Source organism: Humulus lupulus, chromosome 9, assembly GCF_963169125.1.
Source record: "Humulus lupulus chromosome 9, drHumLupu1.1, whole genome shotgun sequence".
Classification (NCBI taxonomy): Eukaryota; Viridiplantae; Streptophyta; class Magnoliopsida; order Rosales; family Cannabaceae; genus Humulus; species Humulus lupulus.
Window position 1 is genome coordinate 50,016,479 of NC_084801.1, and position 22,367 is coordinate 50,038,845.

Genomic DNA, 22,367 nt, shown 5'->3' on the forward strand with positions numbered 1-22,367 from the left:
GGTTACGATTAGGAATGTTGTTTTGACATCCATTTGATGAACATGTAGGTTGTGTTTTGATGATAAGGCAAACAACATTCTTATAGAAGTTTTCCTTGCTACTAGTGCATAGGTATTAAAATAATCTATGCCCTCCTTTTGTCTAAACCCTTTGGCCACCATCCTTGCCTTATAAGCTTGAATGTCTCATTAGTGTTGTATTTTCTTCAAAATACCCACTTGCAACCTATTGACTTTGATCCTTGTGGTAGATTAACAATGTCCCAAGTGTGGTTAGATATAATTGAATCCATCTCATCATTTATTGCTTCTTTCCAAAAGTTAGAGCCCCTTGAGGACATAACTTCTTGGAAAGTTTTAGGATCATCCTCTAATTAAAGTAGCATTGAATACTTCCAAGTGTCTCCCTTGTGATTTTCTTCTACTAGGTCTAGAGTATCCACTTGAGAGGTTTTATTTTGTGATCCACTCTCTTTGAGCCTTTAGCTTCTTTTAGGCAATATTGATTGGTCTATAACCCTTGAAGGTAACTCATCTTGAATTCCTTCTAATGAGATAAATTCTTGATGCTTATTGTCACTATACAATAAATTCTCAAAGAACTCAACATCAATTGGTTCAATTATCACATTAGACTCCAAGTTTAATAGCCTGTAGGCCTTGCTATTTGAGGCATAGCCTACAAATACATATTTAATGGCCCTTGGACCAAACTTGGTCCTTTTAGGCTCCATGCTCTCGCAATAGGCAAGGCACCCCCACACTTTGAGATACCCTAGGTTAGGCCTCTTTCATTTCCATATCTCATATGGTGAAATTTTATTCTTCTTTAGAGGAATTCAGTTTAGAATATGACAAGCGGTTAGCAAGGCGCTTCTCCCCATAATGCAAAACTCAAATTTGCGTGTAATTGCATAGCATCTATCATTTAAACATATGTTCTATTCTTTCTTTCCTCTATAACATTTTGTTGGGAGGTATAAGGGGCTGTACATTCATGTATTATACCATACTTCTCACAAAACACATTGAATTCATTGGAAAAGTATTCACCGCCCTTATCACTTCTAATAACTTTAGTTTTCTTTTCCAATTGATTTTCAACTTTGGCTTTATAGATTTTAAACATGATAAAGGACTCATGATTGTTCTTAAGAAAATACATTTATGAATCTAGAACAATCATCAATAAAGGTAGTAAAATACTTATGTCCACCTCTAGTAATTATTCCATTCAATTCACATAAATCACTATGTATCAAATCTAACAAGTTAGTTTCTCTTTTACCACTTGGATAAGGTTTCTTTACCATCTTAGATTTAATAAATAATTCACATTTATCATGCTCAAAATATTTGCATACAATTAAACCACATTTGATAACTCTTTTAATTATACTATATCTTATATGAGCAAGTCTATTATGCCACAAAGTAATAGAATCAAAGCCAAGCGTGAAAGAGGAAGAAGAACATGTATTATGAAAACATGATTCTTTGGTACACAACTTGATCATTCCATCACAAACATACCATTTCCCCACAAAGTAATTCCCCTTGGATAAAATTAGCTTGCCGGATTCAAACACCCCTTTGATGCCCGGTTTGCTCAACATGTGCCCATTCACAAGTTTCCTACTTATATCTTGAACATACAACACATTGGTCAAAATGTCCTTTTCGGATGTGAAATAGAAATCAACATTTCCCTTGCCCAAGACCTTGTATTTATGCTCATTACCCATTTGGATGTCATGGAAATCCTTTGACTCTTAAAATGTTTTGAAGACCTCTCTATCGTAAGTCACATGAATGGTGGCACAAGTGTCATATCACCATACTTGTACTTTCCTTTGGATATCGTTCACCTCACTCAAGGTAGCAACAAACTCATTTTCGGTTGTGTTGACCTTGGACACATTGTTGTGGGACTTTCAGAACTTGCATTCTCTAGCCATGCGGCCACTCTTGCCACAAACAAAACAAGGGCCTCTCATACCCTTGAATTTCCCTTCATTCTTCTTAGGGGATAAATGAGTATCCTTCCTTGATTGGGGTTTCTTGTGGGCCTTCCCTTTGGATTGAGAGGGTTTCTCTATGGCATTGGCCTTGGATGTCCCAACATTGGACTCTTCCATACACTTGTCTCTAGAACGAGACTCCTCTTCAATCCTTAGATGCTATGGGATCTCCTCCAAAGATATCTCCTCATTCTTATGGGGAATCTTCTTTCTATAGCTCCTCCAAAATGAAGGCAACTTGGCTATGATCCCACCCACAATGAAGGATTTCAACAATATTATCTTTAGGGTAGATAACTTATTCATAATAATTTGTAGCTTATGTACTTGGGGGAGTAAGGGTTTTCCATAATAGAATTTAAATTCCATGTATTGAGTTATGATGAACTTGGTACCTTCTTCTTCGGTTTTGTACTTCTTCTCAACTGCATCCCAAATCTCCTTTGTTGATGTAATGTTTGTGTAGAGATCATAGAGATGAACCAAGAGGGGATTGAGTATGTGGCCTATACATATGAACTCATCTTCTTCCCTTTTCTTCATTTCTTTGATCACTTCTTGAGTATCATCATCATTTGGAGCTTCCAAAGTCTTGAAATCTTTGTCAAGGATGTAGCGAACCTTCAATGTTGTGAAAAGAAATTTGATCTTGTCTTGCCAATGAACAAAGTTTATGCCATCAAATCAATCTAGTCTCACTATATCTTGAGACATGAACTTGAGGGTTGAGGAGGAGCTCTCTTCCATAGTCTTTATGAGTAGACAGACCTTTGAGATAGAAAAAAATTGATACAAAACATAGGTTTGGGGTTAAAGATTTTTTATTGTGAGGATTTGAGGTTATAAACCAAGTTTTGTAAATTACAACTCAAAGAATCAAACAACGATAATCTATTCTCTAATGGAAGAATAATACAAAGATTATAAGACAAATAAAACAAGTGGTAGAATTGACCTTTGGAGTTGAAGAAGCTTGATACATAAAATCACAAGTCTATGATTTTTATTTGAACCACAAAATGTAACAAAGGCTTGACACAAATGAAGATTTGCTATCCAAAAATCTCTATTCCTAGCTTCCTCCTTTAGATTGCTTGAAGCTGCTACAATTGAATGAGATTGGGATTCACAAGCCTTGAATCTTCATGCAAGTCAAGCTTTCTTGTTGAAAATCTCATAAAAACCTAGTAATCTTGAGAGATAGATTGATAGAGAGAGAGAGAGAGAGAGAGAGAGAGAGAGAGTGAGAGGAAGAGAGAGAGAGAGATGTGAGTGATCAATTCACCAAAAAACTTAAATGATCACTGTAACACCCCTGATTTTCTAATAAAATTAAGTGCATGGATAAGCGTGCTGGGAGGGCACGTGGGGGTAGTTATGAGTTAATTAATTGAATTATGTGAATTATATGCTTATATGATTGAGTATGCATGATTATGTGTATTAAAAGTGTTTTAAAGGCTCGCTTCTGTTAAAAAGGGGCATTTTCATAATTTTGGCCTATTCAGGGTATATATGTAATTTTATATGCTATGTGATTGAGACCACATTATTGTGTAGATATATTTGTGATATTCAGCATGCATCGATCCTTTTGAGCAATTTAGCAGAAGAGTCACAACATGGATTTATACCCGGCTCGGGGTGAGCCAAGGGGTATTTTGGTAATTTTGTGTATTTTGGGAATTAATGCAATGTGTTTGAGGAAATTATTAGTATTTGGCAGATTAGTGGACTAATTGGGAAGTTTTAAGTTTAACTTGAGGTTCAGTGGGAATTGGTGCTAAATGACCATTTTTCCCTTGTGGGGCCTTGTGGAAAAGGTTATGGGATAGGGGTATATTGGTCATTTGACCAAGGGAATTAGAGAAATTGATAAGTGGCTGGGCAGTAGGGGTCACGTTCAACACTCTCTCCCTAGGTTCTTTGTTACTCATCAAAGGAACATACACTAGAACATCTAAGTAATCAAGGCTTGGGGTTAAGCTTTGTCTTTGAGGAAATTGGAGGAAGAGGTGCAGTCCTCAGTGGAAGTTGGCAGCTGCCAGGAGACCATTTCACCTTGGGAATTCAAAATTCACAGCAAGGTAAGTTACTTGTTCTAGTTTTCTTGAGGTTTCTTAATGTTCTAGTTAGTTTTCGGGTTAAGGTAAATTCTAAGAAGTTGGATATTTCTAGGGAATTTCGTGTTGTTGTTGATGGTGGTGATGTTTGATTGTTGATAGGGAAGAACACCTTGGTTCTGGGCTTGTTTTGGGTTTCTAGAGACCTAGCGTGATCGCGCAAGGTTGCGGCGCGATTGCGCCAGTGCCCTAGAAATCCCAAAATTTATGTGGGTGCGACTGTGCCAGGTGCTCTGAAATGTTAGTTTTCTGAATTTTGGGATTAAAGCTCAGGGTCTCATGAATCTATTTCTGGGGGGCCCACTTGGGGGCTCGGGGGACGATTCTAGTGCCCCATTAACTGGGAATAGTTGTTCCTTGAGTTCTGGTTTGAATTGGAACTCAGGATCTATATTTGATTCTTGATAAGTGTATACTTACATTGTGATTAGGGTTTCCATGAGGCTCGGGACAATGATCATGCTCAGGGTCGTTTCACCTTCCGCACATGACCTGAGGTGTAGAGTCCAAGAACTTTACTTAGCTAGTTAGATAGTAGTATTATAGTATTTATAGCATTATCTTTGTAACTGTGGATTTTTGGTTTAGACCGAGAATTATTTGGACACTCATAGTAGTACTTATAAATTTTCTAAGTTTAACCTATAGTTTAAGAATATTAATTTTAACCTAAGGTTTGATTATATGACTGATATTAAGGATACTATTTATTATACTATAAGGTTTAGATAAGGACCAATAGGATTTTAGGCACATGTTATGAATGGGTGATTAAAGATTAAGTATTTTGTGGATTAAATTTAATAAGGGTAAAAGTTTGAATGCTATAAGGTCAGTCAGCAGCTTTGAATACGTTGAGGGCTTAGTCAAGGCTGTTTACTCCATTCAAACTTAGCTAAAAATGTGTAATTTCGTGTTTAATTAATCAGCGTGTGCTGATATATCGCAGCTATAGGGGGCGATATATCGTAGCACGTAGATACGAAAAACACGAGACGATGCACGATAGCCTCGGGCATACTGGCCCAGGCGATATATCGCCTACAGGGGGCGATATATCGCCTCCTTCAGCATATTTCAAAAGTTTTTGAATTCTTTCTCCTTTCAGCCATTCAACCTCTTGATAAGTCCAGCACCTTTTTGAACGAGTCTTCAGCCTCTGCTGAACGATTATTCAAATTATTTTCAACTAAAAAGCCATTATTTTTATTCAAGTGAAATTAAGATCCTTTCATTCCTAAACTCTATAAATAGGACCTAGTACCCAGCCATTATTCATCTTTTGCTCTAAGTTCAGAGGCTGCAAGTGCTAAGTGAGTGTGAGAGTGTAAACACCTGGGTTAGGGAATCATAAGCTTAAACATCATAAGCTTATCAAACACTTTGGGAAGTAAGGTTTTATAGTATTTCGGTTTGAGGTGTAGATTGGTCTTACAAGTCTTCAAGGTAACCCAAAACTCTAGTTCATTGGTTTTATGTTATTTTCTTTCTCATAATCTTCTACCAGCCTTCTAACCTTATTCTTATTTTGGTTAGGAATCTAAGAACTTGCACATAAGTTTTTGGTAAGTATTTCTCTCAATGGTTTAGTCCTCCCATTCCTTTTCATCTCTTTTCTTCATTAGACTCACTCTTTTTCATAATGGTTATTAGGAGTGTTCCAAAGTCCCAATGCTGTCCTATTATCCCGATAACTTTGGTAAGGAAAATAGGATAGAATCTATATGTTATATGCTTGTGTTATCTTATGTTTTATGAAATATGTTATAAAATATATTATGAATATGTATGTTTGTATGCTTGGACATATGACCCATATGACTAACAAGACCCCAAATAGATTATGGGCATATGACCTACGTAGCTAGTAGGACCCCACTAATCTCATGGGCATATGACTTGTTTAGTCTATGGGACCCCAAGTAATAATGGCCATTATAGTATGTGTATGTAATAAGTGTAATGATATGTCTTTATGTTTATTATGAAATTTATGTATGTGGAGTATGTGTTAGATTTTTCCTTGCTGGGCATTAGGCTCATTCCTTTTTGTTTAAATGTGCAAGAAAATAGCTATTAGTGGCGGTAAGGTTCGTGGATGCTTGGAGATTGTGTATCGATGATGAATGGAGTCAAGGAGTCGAGAGTTCGATTTCGAGGATGTAGTCATTTGTTTATGGTCTTTATATGTATTTTCCGCACTTACTATGTAATCCCTTTATTTTATAAATCATGTTATGTTTTGTTTTTCAAACAATGGGATCCCATATCCTTCTTGGTATTTATGTAAGTAACTCTTATTTCTATAAGTTTTCTAATAAAATTATGGTATTTTCGCAAATGTAAGTTTTAGTAAGAATTTGTATGTATAGTTTCGTTAATGGTCCAAGAGTCTAGAATAGTTGGGTCGTTACATGAGGTAAGAAAATCGGCACTTGCACCTCTTAGAAAAGCTTATACAGGATCTTTATTTATTTTCATGTATATCTAATATTAAACAAATTAATACGAGATAGCCTAAAATATGTTTCTAAAATTGAATTCAAAGAGAAAAAAATAATATCATACTTACAGTATACGCAGCGGAATTAAAGAGTCCTTCCTTCAGTTTCTCTAACTCTTGTATCCTCTCTGTCGCAGAGTATTACCAAGAAACTGAACCGATATTCTATTTTCTTCACAATCTTCCAATGTATCTTTAGAACCACCTAGACTAGTGTGGGAAATTCTCAACACATGAGATAGATATAGAGAGAAGAAGAGAAAATAACAAAGTGGCTAAGAAAAGGACTTGTGTTTAGAGAGAATCTAAAACTATTAGAAAATCTGACTTGTGACTTACAAACTTCTGTTTTGACTTCTCTCTAAGCACTCCTTTTATAGACTCAATTAGGCCATTTAATTTAATTAAAAAATCAATAAAATAACAGCCATTTTGAAGCCCTAGGTCGAAATTATCATGGGCTATAGGCCCGTGAAATTTCCCATTTGATTATAAGCCCATTGGACTTAAAATCAAGTCCTATATTATTTTCTATTGATTTAATTAATTAAATAATTATTTAAATCCTTTATCAAATTAATTATTTATAATTTGAAACTTTATTTAAACTTATTTATTAATTTAGATACCAATTTATCTTAATTAATAAATCTGCCATAATTTCTCTTTTCTTCTCAAAATTACACAACTCTGTGAAACTATCCAAAATTGACCTGGTCAACTTTGATAATTCTAATTGATGATTAAATCAATTAATTGAGACTATCTAGATGATTTTATCCAAGGTACAATGGGGACCATGGGCCTATGAAATCAAGCTCCAATAAGTTATCATAAATCTAACAAATAAATTTACTAACTTATTAATTTCTCTTGACTCCACTATAGACTCGGAATTGCACTCTTGAATTCATAGAACGCTCTATAACAAATATAGATACGCTATTAATTATCCATTGTTACAACCATAATTGTCACTCAATCCTCTATAGACGGTCTACAATGAGATAGGACTAAAATACCGTTTTACCCCTCATTGTATTTTATCCTTAAAACACTTAGTTCCTTGTAAATGATATTTCAGTAAACTAATTTAATTACTGAAATGAGATCTCTATCATTTAACACCTTGAACCAAACTAAAAGGAAACCATCGTTTCACTTCTTCATCAGAAGCTATAGATGTTCATATCTATGATTAACACCCGCACTCAATTATACTACCGAGTTCCCAAGATGTAAGTATGGGCTAGTCCGTAGGGTAAGCTGGTAACGAACAAGTCAAAGAACTCAAATAATACAATCAGTTAAAATACTAACCACTCAGAATTGAGATTGAATTGACCTATGGTCAACTATATGATATGACTAGAATAGATAATAACGGTATGTTTACTTATCTTATCAACTGTCAATATCAGTCCTGTCTGATGTAACAAATACATCCAATCTTATCTACTTTGCTAATGTTCTGGAAAGAACATAACACTGTAATGTGTAAGTAGATCACATCGTAGATTGGCAAGTCAGTGTAAATCCGGTGCACTGACTAATCTTAGGACTAACTTATTTTGAACATATAATCATATTTATATTCCACTATGATTACGCCACTATAAATAAGATTAGCTATATGCTCGGGATTTAATAGAAGTTTATATTAAACAAATAATCATGAAAATAAAACATGTGAGCAAAGTGATTGACCAAGTCCAAAAATGATTTCTATTCTTTTATTGATAATAAAATGAGATTACAAAGAATTTGGGTTTTAATTAGGGCATAAAACCCCAAGAGCACCAAGATTAGGGCATTGGCCCCGGTTAATGAACGTGGTTATAGCAATGCTTTGTATACTTGTTTAAATGTGAACGTCTTTGGAATATGTCTTATTGTGCTATATTTGTGATTCATATCTATTTGTATTTGTCTGGATTGTTCGGATATAGAGTCATAATCGGCAATAAGCATGTATAATGTTGGCCATATGGCGAAGCCATTCTAAGAGTGTGCTATGCGCTTGTTTGTCATCGAGGTCGTATAAATGAATTATATGCTTGCTTGAGTTTGATTAAAATTGTGAAGCATACTATTGGTGATTTACATTCCATAGATTATATGGTTTTGTTAATTGGGTTTTCTAGTTGGGCCTTGGCTCATGGATTCTATGTGGTACAGGTAAGGCAAAGAAAAGTTGGACCAGCCATGAGTTGGAGAGCTATAGGGCGGTGTGTACATATGCAACATGCTCGACCACAACATCCGACATTTCTCTTGAGGGACTAGGGTTGTACCTTGTTTTGCCGCTTAGGTCGGCCACTTATGTATTTTGTTTGTATATGTAATTAACTTATAAAGTCCTTTTGGGACCCCTTGTATAAACTCAAACTCTTTAATGAACAGTACTACTTGTTTGACCAAAAATTTTAATACATAAACCATTATTTATTTTTAACTATACATTTAAGTCCAAATGGCTCGCTTAACGAGTTAAGCACTATTTTAAACACATGATATAACGTTCTTGGATTAGTAGGATGTTATAACTTGGTATCAGAGGTGCCGAGGTTTAAAGGTTCTCGAAGAATGACTAAATATGTATGCTCGCAGCTAAAGATAAGCTCGACTTACGGTTTGGTAACTAATGAAGTGAATATATTCTTAATTGCTTAATTGGGATATATATACCTTATCTACATTCTAGAGAAGGAAGCATGAGTTATATTGATAGGGCCTGGCCCTTGACCGCTCTATGAATGTGAAAAGACATGCTTATTATCATTCATGTTGCATGTGAAAGTTATTGAAATGCGTATTAGCATTGTTCACTACAACAATTTGTAGTATATATTACATTAAAAAATAGCATATTTTTAGAAGTGCTATTAATGGTGGGTGATTAAAAACACACGGAACATTATATTTTGGCGCCATATGAATAAACCTCAGGCGCCAAAATGAATTTTTTTTTTTAGTCTCATCTGCCAAATTCCCTAAATCTAAGTTACCCAAAAAATTTCTCTCAGCCTCCATCTCTCACTCTCGTCTCGTCTCTCCGCCTCATGAAGTCTTCTCAACTCATCTCTGCCTCACGAAGACACGCTCCAGAGTGGAGCTCTTTCTCCGCCTCACGAAGTACCGCTCCAGAGTGGAGCTTCTCTACCTCACGAGTTCTTTCTCTGCCTCAAGAAGTCACGCCTCACGAAGTCACGCCTTCCAGAGATCTATCTCTGCCTCACGCCCACTATCTCAGGTTCGTTTCTCTCCTCAACTTACATCTTTTTTAAGGAACGATACCATATGATTCATCCCTCTGCCCTCCAATTTGCGGCCCTTGGGTTCTTGCTCTCCGTGGGTGAGGAGTCTGTGTTCACAGGTGCTGTCTTACATTGGGGTCATCTGTCGTGCCATTTTTCTGGGCCATTGGGTTCATGTGAGGTGGGGTGGTAAAGGATTTATTTTTCTCAATCATCTCATATGTTTTATTTAAGAAGCTAGGTCAGTTGGGAGTCTCAGAAGTGAGAGATTAGCCAATCTGATTGGGTGTTGCTGCGAAGGAGATGAGAGGTTGCTGGTGGCCGATTTTATGCCCCATGAAACTCTCGCTAAGCATCTTTTTCACTGTAAGTTACTTTATTTCTTTATATATATATTTATATGTATATGTTTGTACATACTTCCGTTTCGTTTCCTTTTTATGGGTGATAATTTATTAAATAAAGCTAAAATAACTGAAAGTGAAGCTGGGAAGATGTATTTGGTTATTGTTTGGCTGAAAAATGCATTGTAGGTTTTTGACTTGTTCAAAATGACTAAGACTGAATAAAATTGATGTTTCATTCAAGATCTTTGTTATTAAAAGGTTTTTCATGGGACTTAAAAGTGAAATATTGGTATTTAATTGCCTTGATTGCCCAAGTACTTGCTTGTTTATCATTTTGGAAGTGCTATTGATGGAAAGTAGTGCTTATGAATTGATATTTCTTCTCTCAAATAAACCTCTAATGTTCATTCACGACTCAATTGAATTGAATTTAGCTAAGAATGATTTTGTGATTTTTTTTTGGATAGTTTGTTTCTTATGATTGCACTGTTATAGGGGATGCTCAACCAGTGAAATGGGCCATGGGATTGAGGGTGGCTTTGCATCTGACACAAGCTCTGGAGTACTGCAGCAGCAAAGGGCGTGCATTGTATCACGATCTCAATGCCTACAGGGTTTTATTTGATCAGGTAACAATGGTTTCTTTGATGTATAGTTTTTATTTTTATTTAACACTTTTAATTAAAATAATTTACTATTGAGTTGGCTGTGATCAATTATCAGGATGGCAATCCCAGACTATCCTGCTTTGGCCTCATGAAGAATAGCAGGGATGGCAAGAGTTACGGTACAAACTTAGCATTCACTCCTCCGGAGTACCTGAGAACTGGTATTTTTGTTTGCTTGAATAAGTGAAATAATGTGTTCTTTTGAAGTGGATTATCATTGAACGGGCATCACTATGTTAGATATTTGCAACCGAAGAGCCATTTCTTCATGACTTTAGTAATGGAAATTCCAAGAAAAATTATGTTGATGGAAAAAGCATTGTTGTACTATTTTCCTCATGATATCTTTGGCTGACGAGTATAAAATATTTTTCTTATGAAGCTGAGAGAATTTAGTCTGGTAGCAATATGATATATACATGATATGATTCAATTCTTTGTTGACAGGTAGAGTGACACCAGAAAGTGTGGTTTACAGCTTTGGAATGTTGTTGCTGGATCTTCTGAGTGGAAAACATATACCCCTAGTCATGTGAGTTCACACTTTATTCTTACTACTACTAGTAAATATATGTACATCAGTTCATAAGCACATATCTCTGGTTTTAATTGGATAATAAGTTGGATCAACATTGTTGGTTTATATTGTTTGCAGGCACTTGATCTAATTCGTGGCAAGAATTTTCTGATGCTTATGGATTCTGCTCTAGAGGGTAATTTTTCAAATAATCAAGATCGTGGAAAGTTTGAATGAGTGGGACAGTAGAGCAGGTGATGGTGACTGTTAGTCAACAGTGAGTGTTATCAATCTGTCTCTACTATCTTATGCTATTTATTGTTGGGTTCATGATATGTTGCTTGTTATACTCTTATTTTACTTTCTTATGTGCAGATGTATAAAGGTGCAGCTGCGATATTAGAGGACTTGGAAACGTGAGTCTTATTTTACTTTCTTCTTCTTCTTAAAATTAAAGGAAAATATTAGAACAGAAAGATAATATTATTGTGTTTTATATAATTGTTAGGAATCTGAAGGAGAAGAATTTGACTTTATTTATTAATCTAATATTTTGAAGGATTATTCCAGATTAGAGTGGATATTTCTGGGTTTCTTTCCTTGTAAATCTCATGTTCTTTTCCTGTAAGATAATTCTTTGGTTTCTCTTTTTTCTTCGACTGAATATATCTGGATGGAAGGCCAAAGTCTCTACCAAAAAAAGTTCAGGCTTTTGCTTGGCTTCTAACTCTTATAAATTGAATGTGTTGAAAAGGAGGTTGTTCTACCCCGTGTAGACCCGTTCTTGATGTACTTTTTTTTTTTGTAAGAGCTGCAATGAGACGGTGGATATAGATATTTCAAATGTACTCCCAAAATATGCAGGATTTGGTTGGGTTCCAGTTTTGCACTCAAGCCAGGCTTAGGGAGTTCTTGGGCATAAAAGAATGATAATATTATAGAACATAATAATATTAGTACTACAACGTTTGGAAGGATATTTAAATTTCTTTTCTTTTGTTGAGTTGGAGATATACTATATATGTAATTTTTTTTTTTGTTGTGTTTGGGCTCTATTTTTAGATTTGGGAGGATGTAGTTCTCTTTCTTGTATTTTTTTCTTTTTAACATAATTTTTTTCCCCTCATTTTAGAAATAGAAAAGATCTTACACTAAATGGTAGGGGATAACTAATTAGTTTCTGGTTTCTATTCTTAGTTATCCTCTGAATGATGCTGCTGAAACGGTGAATGAAATCGGATCATCTATTGGAAGAGTTATGGGAGGAACAAGCGGGATCATGTTCTTACTTCTCCTAATTTTTATCTTGATTTAGCTTTCATTTCTTAATATGATTAGTCTCAGTTGAATAACTACCAAGACTTGTTTGCTTGTTTTTTTCACCAGATATAGTATATTTTGTAAGGCATTTTACGCACAATTAAAAACAAGCACCCAGTCAGATGTCACAACAAAGAAATGTGAGATGATTGCATACTGCAATAGTAACTAGCCTTAGCTCATCTTGACTTATCATTTTCTTATTCCAGGGGCTGAAGCACTCGAAGCTGCTATTGCCGCAATTAGTAAATATGGGGGAGCCAGTGCTGGCTATCGCACATTGTTAGATGCCTTAATTCCATCTTCAACAGTTCTCCAGGAGGTCATTATTATTGTTATTTAATTCCGGGTTCATTCTGTGGCTTTTTGTGCTTATAACCCTTTTCACATACAGAAGTTAAATGCTAGGGAAGACTCTGTTACTGCTTTTCTCCTTTCATCCGAAGCAGCTTTGGCTGGGGCTGAGTCAACCATACACATGCAGGCACAGGTAAAACTATTTCTGATCCTTTTGCTTTTGCCTTTTTTGTATTCGCCTATTGCAATTTGTTTTTCCTTTCATTAGCATCATTTACCTTCCCTCCTGGAGATTTGGCTTCTACTAACAAAAATAACAATACAAATTCTATGTTTGGATCTTCGATTTTACTAAGGAAAAACTTTGAAGAGAAAAGATGGATGAAAATATTTTAGACTTTTCTAAATATATTTAAAATTGTTTTAAATATTATAAAATTACACTACATTTAACTTTTATTTTTCTAAAATAAAAAACATTTTTAAAATTTCTTGTTTGAATCCAAATACAATAAAATAAAATGTTTAGCATTCATCATTTTTTTCCTTCCTAAAATCTAAGATCCAAACAAAGATTAAGGGAACATGGATTCTACAAAGGAAAACAGTGGGAAGACATTTCCTTGTTGGATTTTTAGCAATAAGAGGCTGGCAAAAACTGAGAGCTCAAAAGAAAAAAAACCACATATTTTAAACATCAGGAAAACGTTCTCAGGGTTCTCTATTTTCTGCTCTCAGCTTATGCTATTTCATTTTCTGCTTGTATTTCATTTTTTTTGTTGGTCATGTAAGGTAACTAAGAAAGCGAAATAATAGTCTTGTTGTGAGGAATCTATCAATATTCATAGTCAACAAATTTGTCACACTTGAAGAAAGCTTTATCATATGGATCCTAAGCTAATGCATTGTTTGTGTAGGCCGGCCGGTCAACCTATGTGCCCGGGGAGATACTTGCATCAGTTCCAGATCCAGGAGCAATGGCTGCAGCATCATGGTATAGAGCAGTAGCTTTAACTGTTAAGGACAAGTGCCAGCCTTCGTGATTATGTATACGCCCTGCCCCTTATGCGTCGATGATCAATTCGTGCTCCTTTTTTTGGCTGCAGATCAACCAACAAAATCCTTATCTTTTTCTTCTTTTCTTTTTGCTCTTTGTCATTTATAATTTACGGTCTTAACAATTTTAAGCTTTCTTCTTTTCTTCTTTGCTCTTTGTCATTTATGTCTTCATGTGGTTTAATGATTATTTGTATTGATTTTATTTATTTATTTCAACATGCCTTTAGATTTTGGATATGTTTTCACACGCATCTCGATCTTCTGTTGTTGTTCTCTTAGATCCTGAAATTTTATATTCTTCTTGCAAAGAGAGCCAGAGAGCGGCTAAAAGGACAAAGGTACCTGAGAAAATAAATTTCAGATAGCATTTTCTTTTGATTATTTTTGTTTGTACATTTGGCTAAGGCCATAGGTTTTCTCTTGGGAGTAAACGAACCTCTTGAACTTTTGAATATTCATTTGTGCTCCTTACTTCTTCCTTTATTTGGTGCCAGTTTTCCTCTTTTTTTTAACCTCCACTATGATCTCAATTACGTTTCCAAGCATGCTGTCATAAATACGATTTGTAATGGCAATAATACACCATCAAAGAAGCATGGTATGGGTAAAAGTTTAATGACAGCATGGCGGGCAATTAACCCTCATGCTGGAGATAATCCTACCAGCATCGATTGTGCCAGCGAAGAAACGGGACCATCGATTTCAAAATCTGGTTCACAATATCCACAAATAAAGCTAGGGTTCAGTAGTGTGATACATATTCACCTATATGTTTACTTTTTTTTTCTCTTGAATCATGATTATGAAATATCTAAGTAGACTTTGTTTTCATCTTTCAGATCTGTTGGTAAAGTTTCCACCAAATTCTGTAAAGATGAAGCAACCTTTCAGTATGCAACCTTGGGACTCATCTCCAAAGATTGTCAAGAAGCTTTTTAAGGTGCAAATTTACCAAATATTTTGCTGCTACCTTATTTAATGAAGTCCTCAGTTAGAAGCATAATGCAATGTATTTGGTAGATGCTAGATATCCTCTCATTTGGTTTTTTTTTTTTGCATGTTTTGGCGTCTTTATAATTATCAATATGCTCATGAAAAAAGATTGTTGTGTTAGTTAATACTGTTTTATAATCCTTCTGATAGTTTGACTCTGTTTAATTTTGCAGATTGTTCTTATTATTGTCACTTGGTATGTGTGTAAAATACAAGAGCTGTAATAAAATAATGGTTCAACGTGGCTTAAAATCAATAAAATCATTGAAGAAATTAATCAAATAAGTCTAATTATGGATACCGAATCTTGTAATAAAATATTTTTCTCTTCAAATGTTTGTAGTTACTAATGTGTCGTTTTTTGGAAAGGAACCTATTTTGATTTCTTAACTCACTTTTATAATAAAGTATTCTAAGTAATCTATGTATAAATATATATCACAGGCTGCTGGAGTTGAATTCCCACCTCGAGAAGAGAGTGTACCATTCTTTACTCCACCCTAGACCCAGCCAATAATTTCTCCTGTTACTGAATACAATGATGCTGCTATTGAGGCCTCTTTACAGTCTGATGCTTCAGGCCTCAGGTACTGTCTCGATGACAACTGACTTTTGTTTGTCATAAACATTTATTCAAATTCTTGGTACTTATTAGGTTTTATTTTCTTATATTAAACACAAGATAGATGCAAAATAAATTTCTAGCAAAGACTGGTTTTTTTCTTATTAATAAATTGGGATATGATTCTCCTTCCACCCATGTTTTCCTGGACATGTTCAATATAATTGAATTTTTATGTGGGAGATACATCCTTTGATGCGTAATTGTACTTCAGATTTGCAACGCTCTGACTCATGTAAATGTAATTATACTAATAAAATTGAAGTCAACACCCGATCATTGAACTTGTTCAAGCAATATTCTAAGGGAAAAAATGTGGTAACCACTTAACAACCCTGCTTACAGACCTAGGTATTAGCATTTGATTAGAGTTTGTCGTGACTCTTTTTCGGTTCCTTATCTCACCTTTAAAGGACAATCACCACCAAAGTGTTACCTCATTAAATTATCATATTTTTTCTTAGTTATTTAAATTAAGGGTGAGGAAATACCATTATATCACTACCACATCAAAAGTTGACGATTTTTTTTATCTCAGTTGTAAACTTGAAAAACTTGGTTATGCATCTTGTGATCACTGCAAAATTGTTCCGTGCAATTAGATTCCTATTCATTATCAAAGAATTCATATTGTAGCACTTTTTTAAAATTTTCTTTATGAACATAGCTTAGCTATTAGATGAATTTATGTGATGGAGAGTTTTATTGTGGGTCAAATTTATATAATTCACGGCTCAAGTAAATGTCTGGGTGCATTGTACAAAAGAGAAAAAGTTAACTTTTCATTCCCCTGTGAGAAGTAAATGGCTAATTCTATTTATTTATTTCTCAATTTAGTTTTTCTGCTGCTTTTGCTGCCTCTTGTCGTTGTATTTAAGAGTTTTGTTGTTCTTTTTATTTTGTGAGCTCTAGTTTCCAAGGACTCTATAGTGGGTTTGGATAGTTTCTTGGTTGTAAGAGTTGTAATTTTTTTTAATGATGACTCCTAATTAAAGGTCGAATGATGTTGATAGTTTATTAATTGGTATGTAATTTTGCTTTCATTTTAGTGGCTTCATTGGATTTCAAATTGGAAGGAACTTTATTTGCAGCAGTTTGCAAGAGGTATGTTCTGTTTTATTTTTGTTAAAATATTTTGCAAATGTTAGAGGAGTTTGAATATCTTAGATATTCATCCATAGTGAAGTAGGTCCTGAGATTATTATTATTATTGTGTGCTGCGGTGATAACGGAAGGTTGAGAACTTGTGTGTCTTAGTGAAGTAGGTTATGAGAAATTTGTGTGCTGCGACGAGATAAGGAAGAAAACTTGTGTGTTGTTTGAATATTTTGAATTGATAATGATTGATGGTTGGTTAATAAATATGGCTGAAATGTTTTCTGATTTTCTGTTAGTTATTTGATGTATATCTAATAAACTTCAAAAACTCACAGAAATTTGAAAGTAGAATCCAAACCCATATGGGGAAATGTATTAGAATAATTATAAAAATATTTTCTTGCAATTCAAAAACTTGGGTAATAAAATGTAAAACATTTTTTAGTGCAAGGCCAGTACATAAAATTTTTTAGTTTGAATATATACATCAAAAAACAAAAAAAAAGAAAGAGTAATATCCCATTAACAAAAGAACTATTTATGAGAAAAGGAAAAAAAAAAAAACTCAATTGGAATATGATACAGGTTCTAGGCAACATGTAATTAGTAATAACCCCAAAAAAATTATACTACTCCTCTCAAGATGTATTGTAACTCACATGATATAGACAAAAAAATTCTAAAACCTCAATGAAAAACATAATAACACCTTTAATATGCATATTTTTTAGGCAAACTTCCCCTTTTAACATTAGATAGATTTCTCCTCTTTACTCTAGAAGAATGCTAGCCATTATGGGGAGAAAACATCTGATGCTGTTGTTTTCAGTGAAAAGAAAGAAACAGTTGCTTTGCCACTTCATTGAACTTCCAATGGAAAAAACAATAATTTCAAACTTTTAAACATGAAAAACAATATTCATCCATAGAAGAGAATCATCTGAGAGTCAAAGTAGAGTCCAAGCCTCACTATATTTAGGCACAAAGGAAAGAAAGAGAAAAACTGATAGTCACAATAGAATTAGAAATTTATATTAGAAAATAGAATCAAAATTATGATCCAGAAACATAAACATGAAGGAAACTGTCTGTCTATAACTGTGTACAAAAACCATTATCCCTTCTAATAGTACAAAGACTATAACCAATATATAAAATGGTTCTGAACTGAACTGAACCGAGCATCTTGCTCTTTAAGAAACTTGTCTCCAAGCATCCGAGCAAGATTCAAGCCTGAAGAAGAGGCAAAAAGTGACTACTTCTTTATTTAAGATTATGGTAGTCCAAAAACAAAAAAATGAAGTTTAAGTACCGCATAATCGTGTTTCCCCATCTCCCAGTGGCTCTCTTCTTTCTTCCATTCTCAGTCTTTCAGTATGACTAACTACTCTATGGTCCTCCGTCATCTTAATCGGTTTCCCATTGGCACTGCTACAATTAAACATATTCAGTATAAATTATCATGCTGCTGGTATAAATTACAATGCAGGTACTTCTATAATTATATTTGGACCACATCTAATAAGTATTAAACAATAATAATTTTATAGAGATATATTTAAGGAAGACAAAAATAACATGATACGTGAAAGTAGTTACTAAACTGTATTAAAACATCATAAGTTCATTGTCATGATCATGTGTGCGTTAATGTGTTTCATCAATTGCTTAAGTTTATTATGAGTTTGTGATTTATTTGAATTTCATTGCTGGTTAGGTTGGTTCATGATATTTTAATTTTACAGAGATATATTTAAGGAAGACAAAAATAACATGATACGTACTTCATAATACATGCTGAGTCCCCCACATTTGCACATTGTGCAAAAAAATTTTCAGCACCATCAGTCCATACCAGAAGCACTGTTGCAGTACAACCCTGAGTAAAACTAGTTATATTAGCACAACCTATAGCATTATCAACATTCATCACTACACAAAATTATCAAAAAGATATCAAGTGGATATATGAATACACCATATATGTAATAATATATATTTATGTTTTTTTAATTTTCTGATTTTCCTTCTTGCTGTGCACATTTATAGGGGCAGTGACTTTCTTTTTAAATATATTTTGTACACACTTAAACAAGAGTTTCAAATAATAATAACAATACTAAAACATATACATACATATGTATATGCTGCTAACATTGTCTTATATTCTTCTCTGTTTTTCAAATAATAATAATAATGCAATACAGTTTTATGAGATTAGTGAATAGTAGTTTGAGTAGACAATTATTAAAAAAATTAAATCAGAGCTCGGGTTGATTGTCTAAAAATTTGGATTTGTGAAATGTTTTATTCAATATCTATGTGTCTTTGAGTGGAGCCCAATTAGTTGTGTTTCTTTTGGTTTGTGTGAATGAAGTTTATTTTTTCTTTATAGTGGCTATAGTTTAGGTATTTATTAAGATCTATTTAATATTTTATTAACTAAAAATACCCAACTATTGTTGTAGCCATGTGAGTGCCATGGCCATTTTAATCTCTTGGAGATAAATATTCCCCTGTATTGGTTCTGTTTATAGGCTTATTTTTTTTATGTTGTGAATTTACTTATAAATCTATGAGCACCAATAATTTTTGTGTTGTAGATTGTATGGTTAACCTCATCTCTTTCTTGGCAGGTACCTCTCTATTATGATGGGATTGGGGGCATACGTTTGTCATTAAAACTTTCTGACTCTAGCCAAACACCTATAGAGGTATGGATTAGTTTGAGTTGTAGTATCAATTATAGTTGTTATTTCACTAATATCTGCATTAAAATCAATGGCTCCAAATGCAAAATATTAGATTGGATTGGATCTGGAGAAATTGTTGCAGAAGGTTATTTTATTTCAAGTGACCCAAAGGATGAGGTTCACCATGTTCCTCTTGGGCCTAGTGCTATGAAAGTGGGGATAGATCTTGTGAGAAAGAATGATGCATTTCTGTGGAGGCCTTCAATAGTTATGTCTACTATAGAAGATGCTATAGGTAGTATAATTGCATGACCAGCTGATAAAGTTATAATTAGGTAATTAAATTTTTTTATGTACTCTTTTAGTTTACTATAACTTTAAGTTGAAGCATTAATTATTTAAATTTTGTTGTAAGAAAATGGACTCACAACAAAGACAAGTGCACAAAGGATGATGAATTAAAGGATAGAGCAAGTTTCGTTTACTTTTGTGTATCTTGTAATGTTTCTATTTTTCATTTTTGAAGTAAAAATTGTTCAAGATTATAAAACTTTATGATGTTATGCTTTCAAACTTAAGTTAGAACTAAGATCTCATGAAGTAGACACATTCATGGTTTGAATTAGTTATTGTTTAATGTAATACTTATGGTTTATCAATCTATTGAGAATTACATTTTATGATTAATTTTGAATTTTTTTTTATCAAAATACAATAATGAAAATCTTTTAATTAAAAAAAAAACCATATAAGTATACTTATCAAAATAAAATTTAAAATTTTATTACTATATGTTATGATTTAAAAACATATTATAAGCGTAAAAAATCGTTATGGTTTATATCATATAACAAACTAAAAATGTTATCAAAATAATCAAATGTAACAGTTGAAAAGTGTTATGAAAAAAGTATAAGATTAAACTTCAAATTTATAACCAAAAACTCTATCTAAATGTTATTATTTGAATATTATAGCACCTAAAAATGTGTTATTGAATAGTTTAAGATAACACTGAACATAACATTCAAATACTGTTATAGAAAACACTGGACTTTTAATAAGAGGGGGCTATGTTAGCATTTCCAGAAGTGTTATCAATAGTCCCGGTTAGCAGTTTTTAAGTGTTATGAATACTGTTTTTTCTTGTAGTGGTTATTGGGTGTGTATGCTTATTTGTTCAGTTTTGGACCATGGGGTGGTACCCTGATATTGTTATCATCTCCTGGAGTCGAGTCATTGATTGCAGATATACTTGGAGAGTTATTCCTCCAAGGTGATCAAATAAACTAGCCAATGCTGAGATCAAGGCTTGAGATGATTACTAAGGTCAGAACCCTCCACCAGTCCATGAGAACTAGCAACAGATATTTGCTTAAATGCAAGCAAGGTTATAGAGACAAAAAGAATAGATTAGACAGCTTAGGCAGCAGGGTCAACCAGGGAACGCTGCCCCACCACTGCCACTAGGGGTAGTACCAGTTCTGGGACAGCCAGAAATTGAGAATATAGGGGAGCCTCTCTGCAAACGATTTAGGAAAGAACACCCTCCAACCTTTGAGGGAGGCCTAGATCCACTAAGAGTTGAGCAGTGGATGAGCATGACTACCTCTATCCTAGACTTCATGAGGGTGGTAGGTAACGACAGAGTGGCCTGTGCCACATAGATGTTACAGGATGACGCCTGTATCTAGTGGGAGGTGGTATCCTAGACTCAGGATGTGGTTACAATGAATAAGGAGGAATTTAGGGGAGTATTCAAAGAGAAGTACAATAATGACGTAGTTCAGACTGCAAAAGCGGATGAGTTCACTAGACTGGCTCAGGGTATTATGACAATGACAGAATATGCGCTGAAGTTTGATAGGTTGGTCAAGTTTGCTTCTGACTTGTTACCAACCAATGCTGCCAGGACAGAGAAAATTGGTCAGGGATTGAACCCCATGATTACACGAGATGTCAGGATCAACTCAGTACCTAAAGTTACTACATATGCCCAGGTAGTTGAGAAGGCCTTTACTGCTGAGGGCGCAGAGGACAAGATTTGGCGCAATATCACCGTGTGATGCCAAGAGGGTGGTACCTCCATTTGTGGGATCTGATAGGGGTGGAGGCCCTAGTGACTAGAAGTGAAAGACCCCAGAAACTTTTATTACTTTCGATTCCAATAGGAGGGTTCAGGGTGCTCATGGTGGCTACCAGGTAGGTAATGAGGTTTGGAGGGGTTATCTTGAGTGTGTCAGGTGCAGGAGGTGCCATCTGGGGGAATGTCGAGCAAATGAATGCTCTTTGTGTGGGGTGGTCGGGCATCTCAAGAAGGATTGACCGAGATCAAAGAAGGAAGAACCAAAGAAGGCGAACAACTTGACTCCAGCTCGAGTGTTCTTTTTAGTGCAGTTAGAGGCTAAGGCTAGTCCCTCAATAGTGATAGGTTAGATTTCTAGTGTTGGTTCTTCTTATACTGTGTTGATTGATTTTGGTGCTACACATTCGTTTGTAACCAGTAGAGTGATTGATAGGGTGTCTAGACTTTATGATTTTTATGCTGTGGGGTTTGGGACTATGTTTCCTGCTAGAGAATTGGTAGTCTCTAGGAGATTGGTCAGGTTATTACTAGTAGAGGTTGATAGTAGGGAACTATCTGTAGATCTGATTGAGTTGGCGATGGAAGATTTTGATATGATCTTAGGCATGGATTGGTTGGCTAATTATAGGGCAACCATAGATTACAAAAGAAGGATGGTAACCTTTGAACCTGAGGGAGATGACCCACTCTTATTTGTGGGTACTGTGAGTGGGACTCACATTCCTATGATTTCAGCATTGACGGCTAGAGATCTATTGCAAGG

General features: G+C 34.5%; 1 protein-coding gene and 2 long non-coding RNA genes across 3 annotated transcripts; all 3 read left to right on the plus strand.

Moving 5' to 3' along the window:
* Positions 1–9,947: 9,947 nt before the first annotated feature.
* Positions 9,948–11,673, plus strand: LOC133799691 (serine/threonine-protein kinase BSK5-like). Its single transcript, XM_062237690.1, has 6 exons — positions 9,948–10,023; positions 10,142–10,270; positions 10,747–10,880; positions 10,975–11,080; positions 11,367–11,446; positions 11,575–11,673. Exons 1-6 carry the CDS (start codon positions 9,948–9,950, stop codon positions 11,671–11,673), a joined length of 624 nt encoding a protein of 207 aa, XP_062093674.1.
* A 138-nt stretch (positions 11,674–11,811) lies between these two features.
* Positions 11,812–14,606, plus strand: LOC133800735 (uncharacterized). Its single transcript, XR_009876588.1, has 5 exons — positions 11,812–11,852; positions 12,634–12,717; positions 12,823–13,078; positions 13,151–13,246; positions 13,971–14,606. It is a non-coding gene; the product is annotated as an uncharacterized LOC133800735 (long non-coding RNA).
* A 1,963-nt stretch (positions 14,607–16,569) lies between these two features.
* LOC133800736 (uncharacterized) lies at positions 16,570–19,807 on the plus strand. Its single transcript, XR_009876589.1, has 3 exons — positions 16,570–16,831; positions 19,462–19,539; positions 19,631–19,807. It is a non-coding gene; the product is annotated as an uncharacterized LOC133800736 (long non-coding RNA).
* The last annotated feature ends 2,560 nt before the right edge of the window (positions 19,808–22,367 follow it).

Excerpts from the sequence above, each read along its gene's own strand:
- LOC133799691 (XM_062237690.1), top strand. The coding sequence starts at position 9,948 with ATGATTCATCCCTCTGCCCTCCAATTTGCGGCCCTTGGGTTCTTGCTC. Across the intron at positions 10,881-10,974 it reads ACAGGGTTTTATTTGATCAG|GATGGCAATCCCAGACTATC; the intron begins GTAACAATGGTT and ends ATCAATTATCAG. Across the intron at positions 11,447-11,574 it reads GTGGAAAACATATACCCCTA|GCACTTGATCTAATTCGTGG; the intron begins GTCATGTGAGTT and ends TATTGTTTGCAG.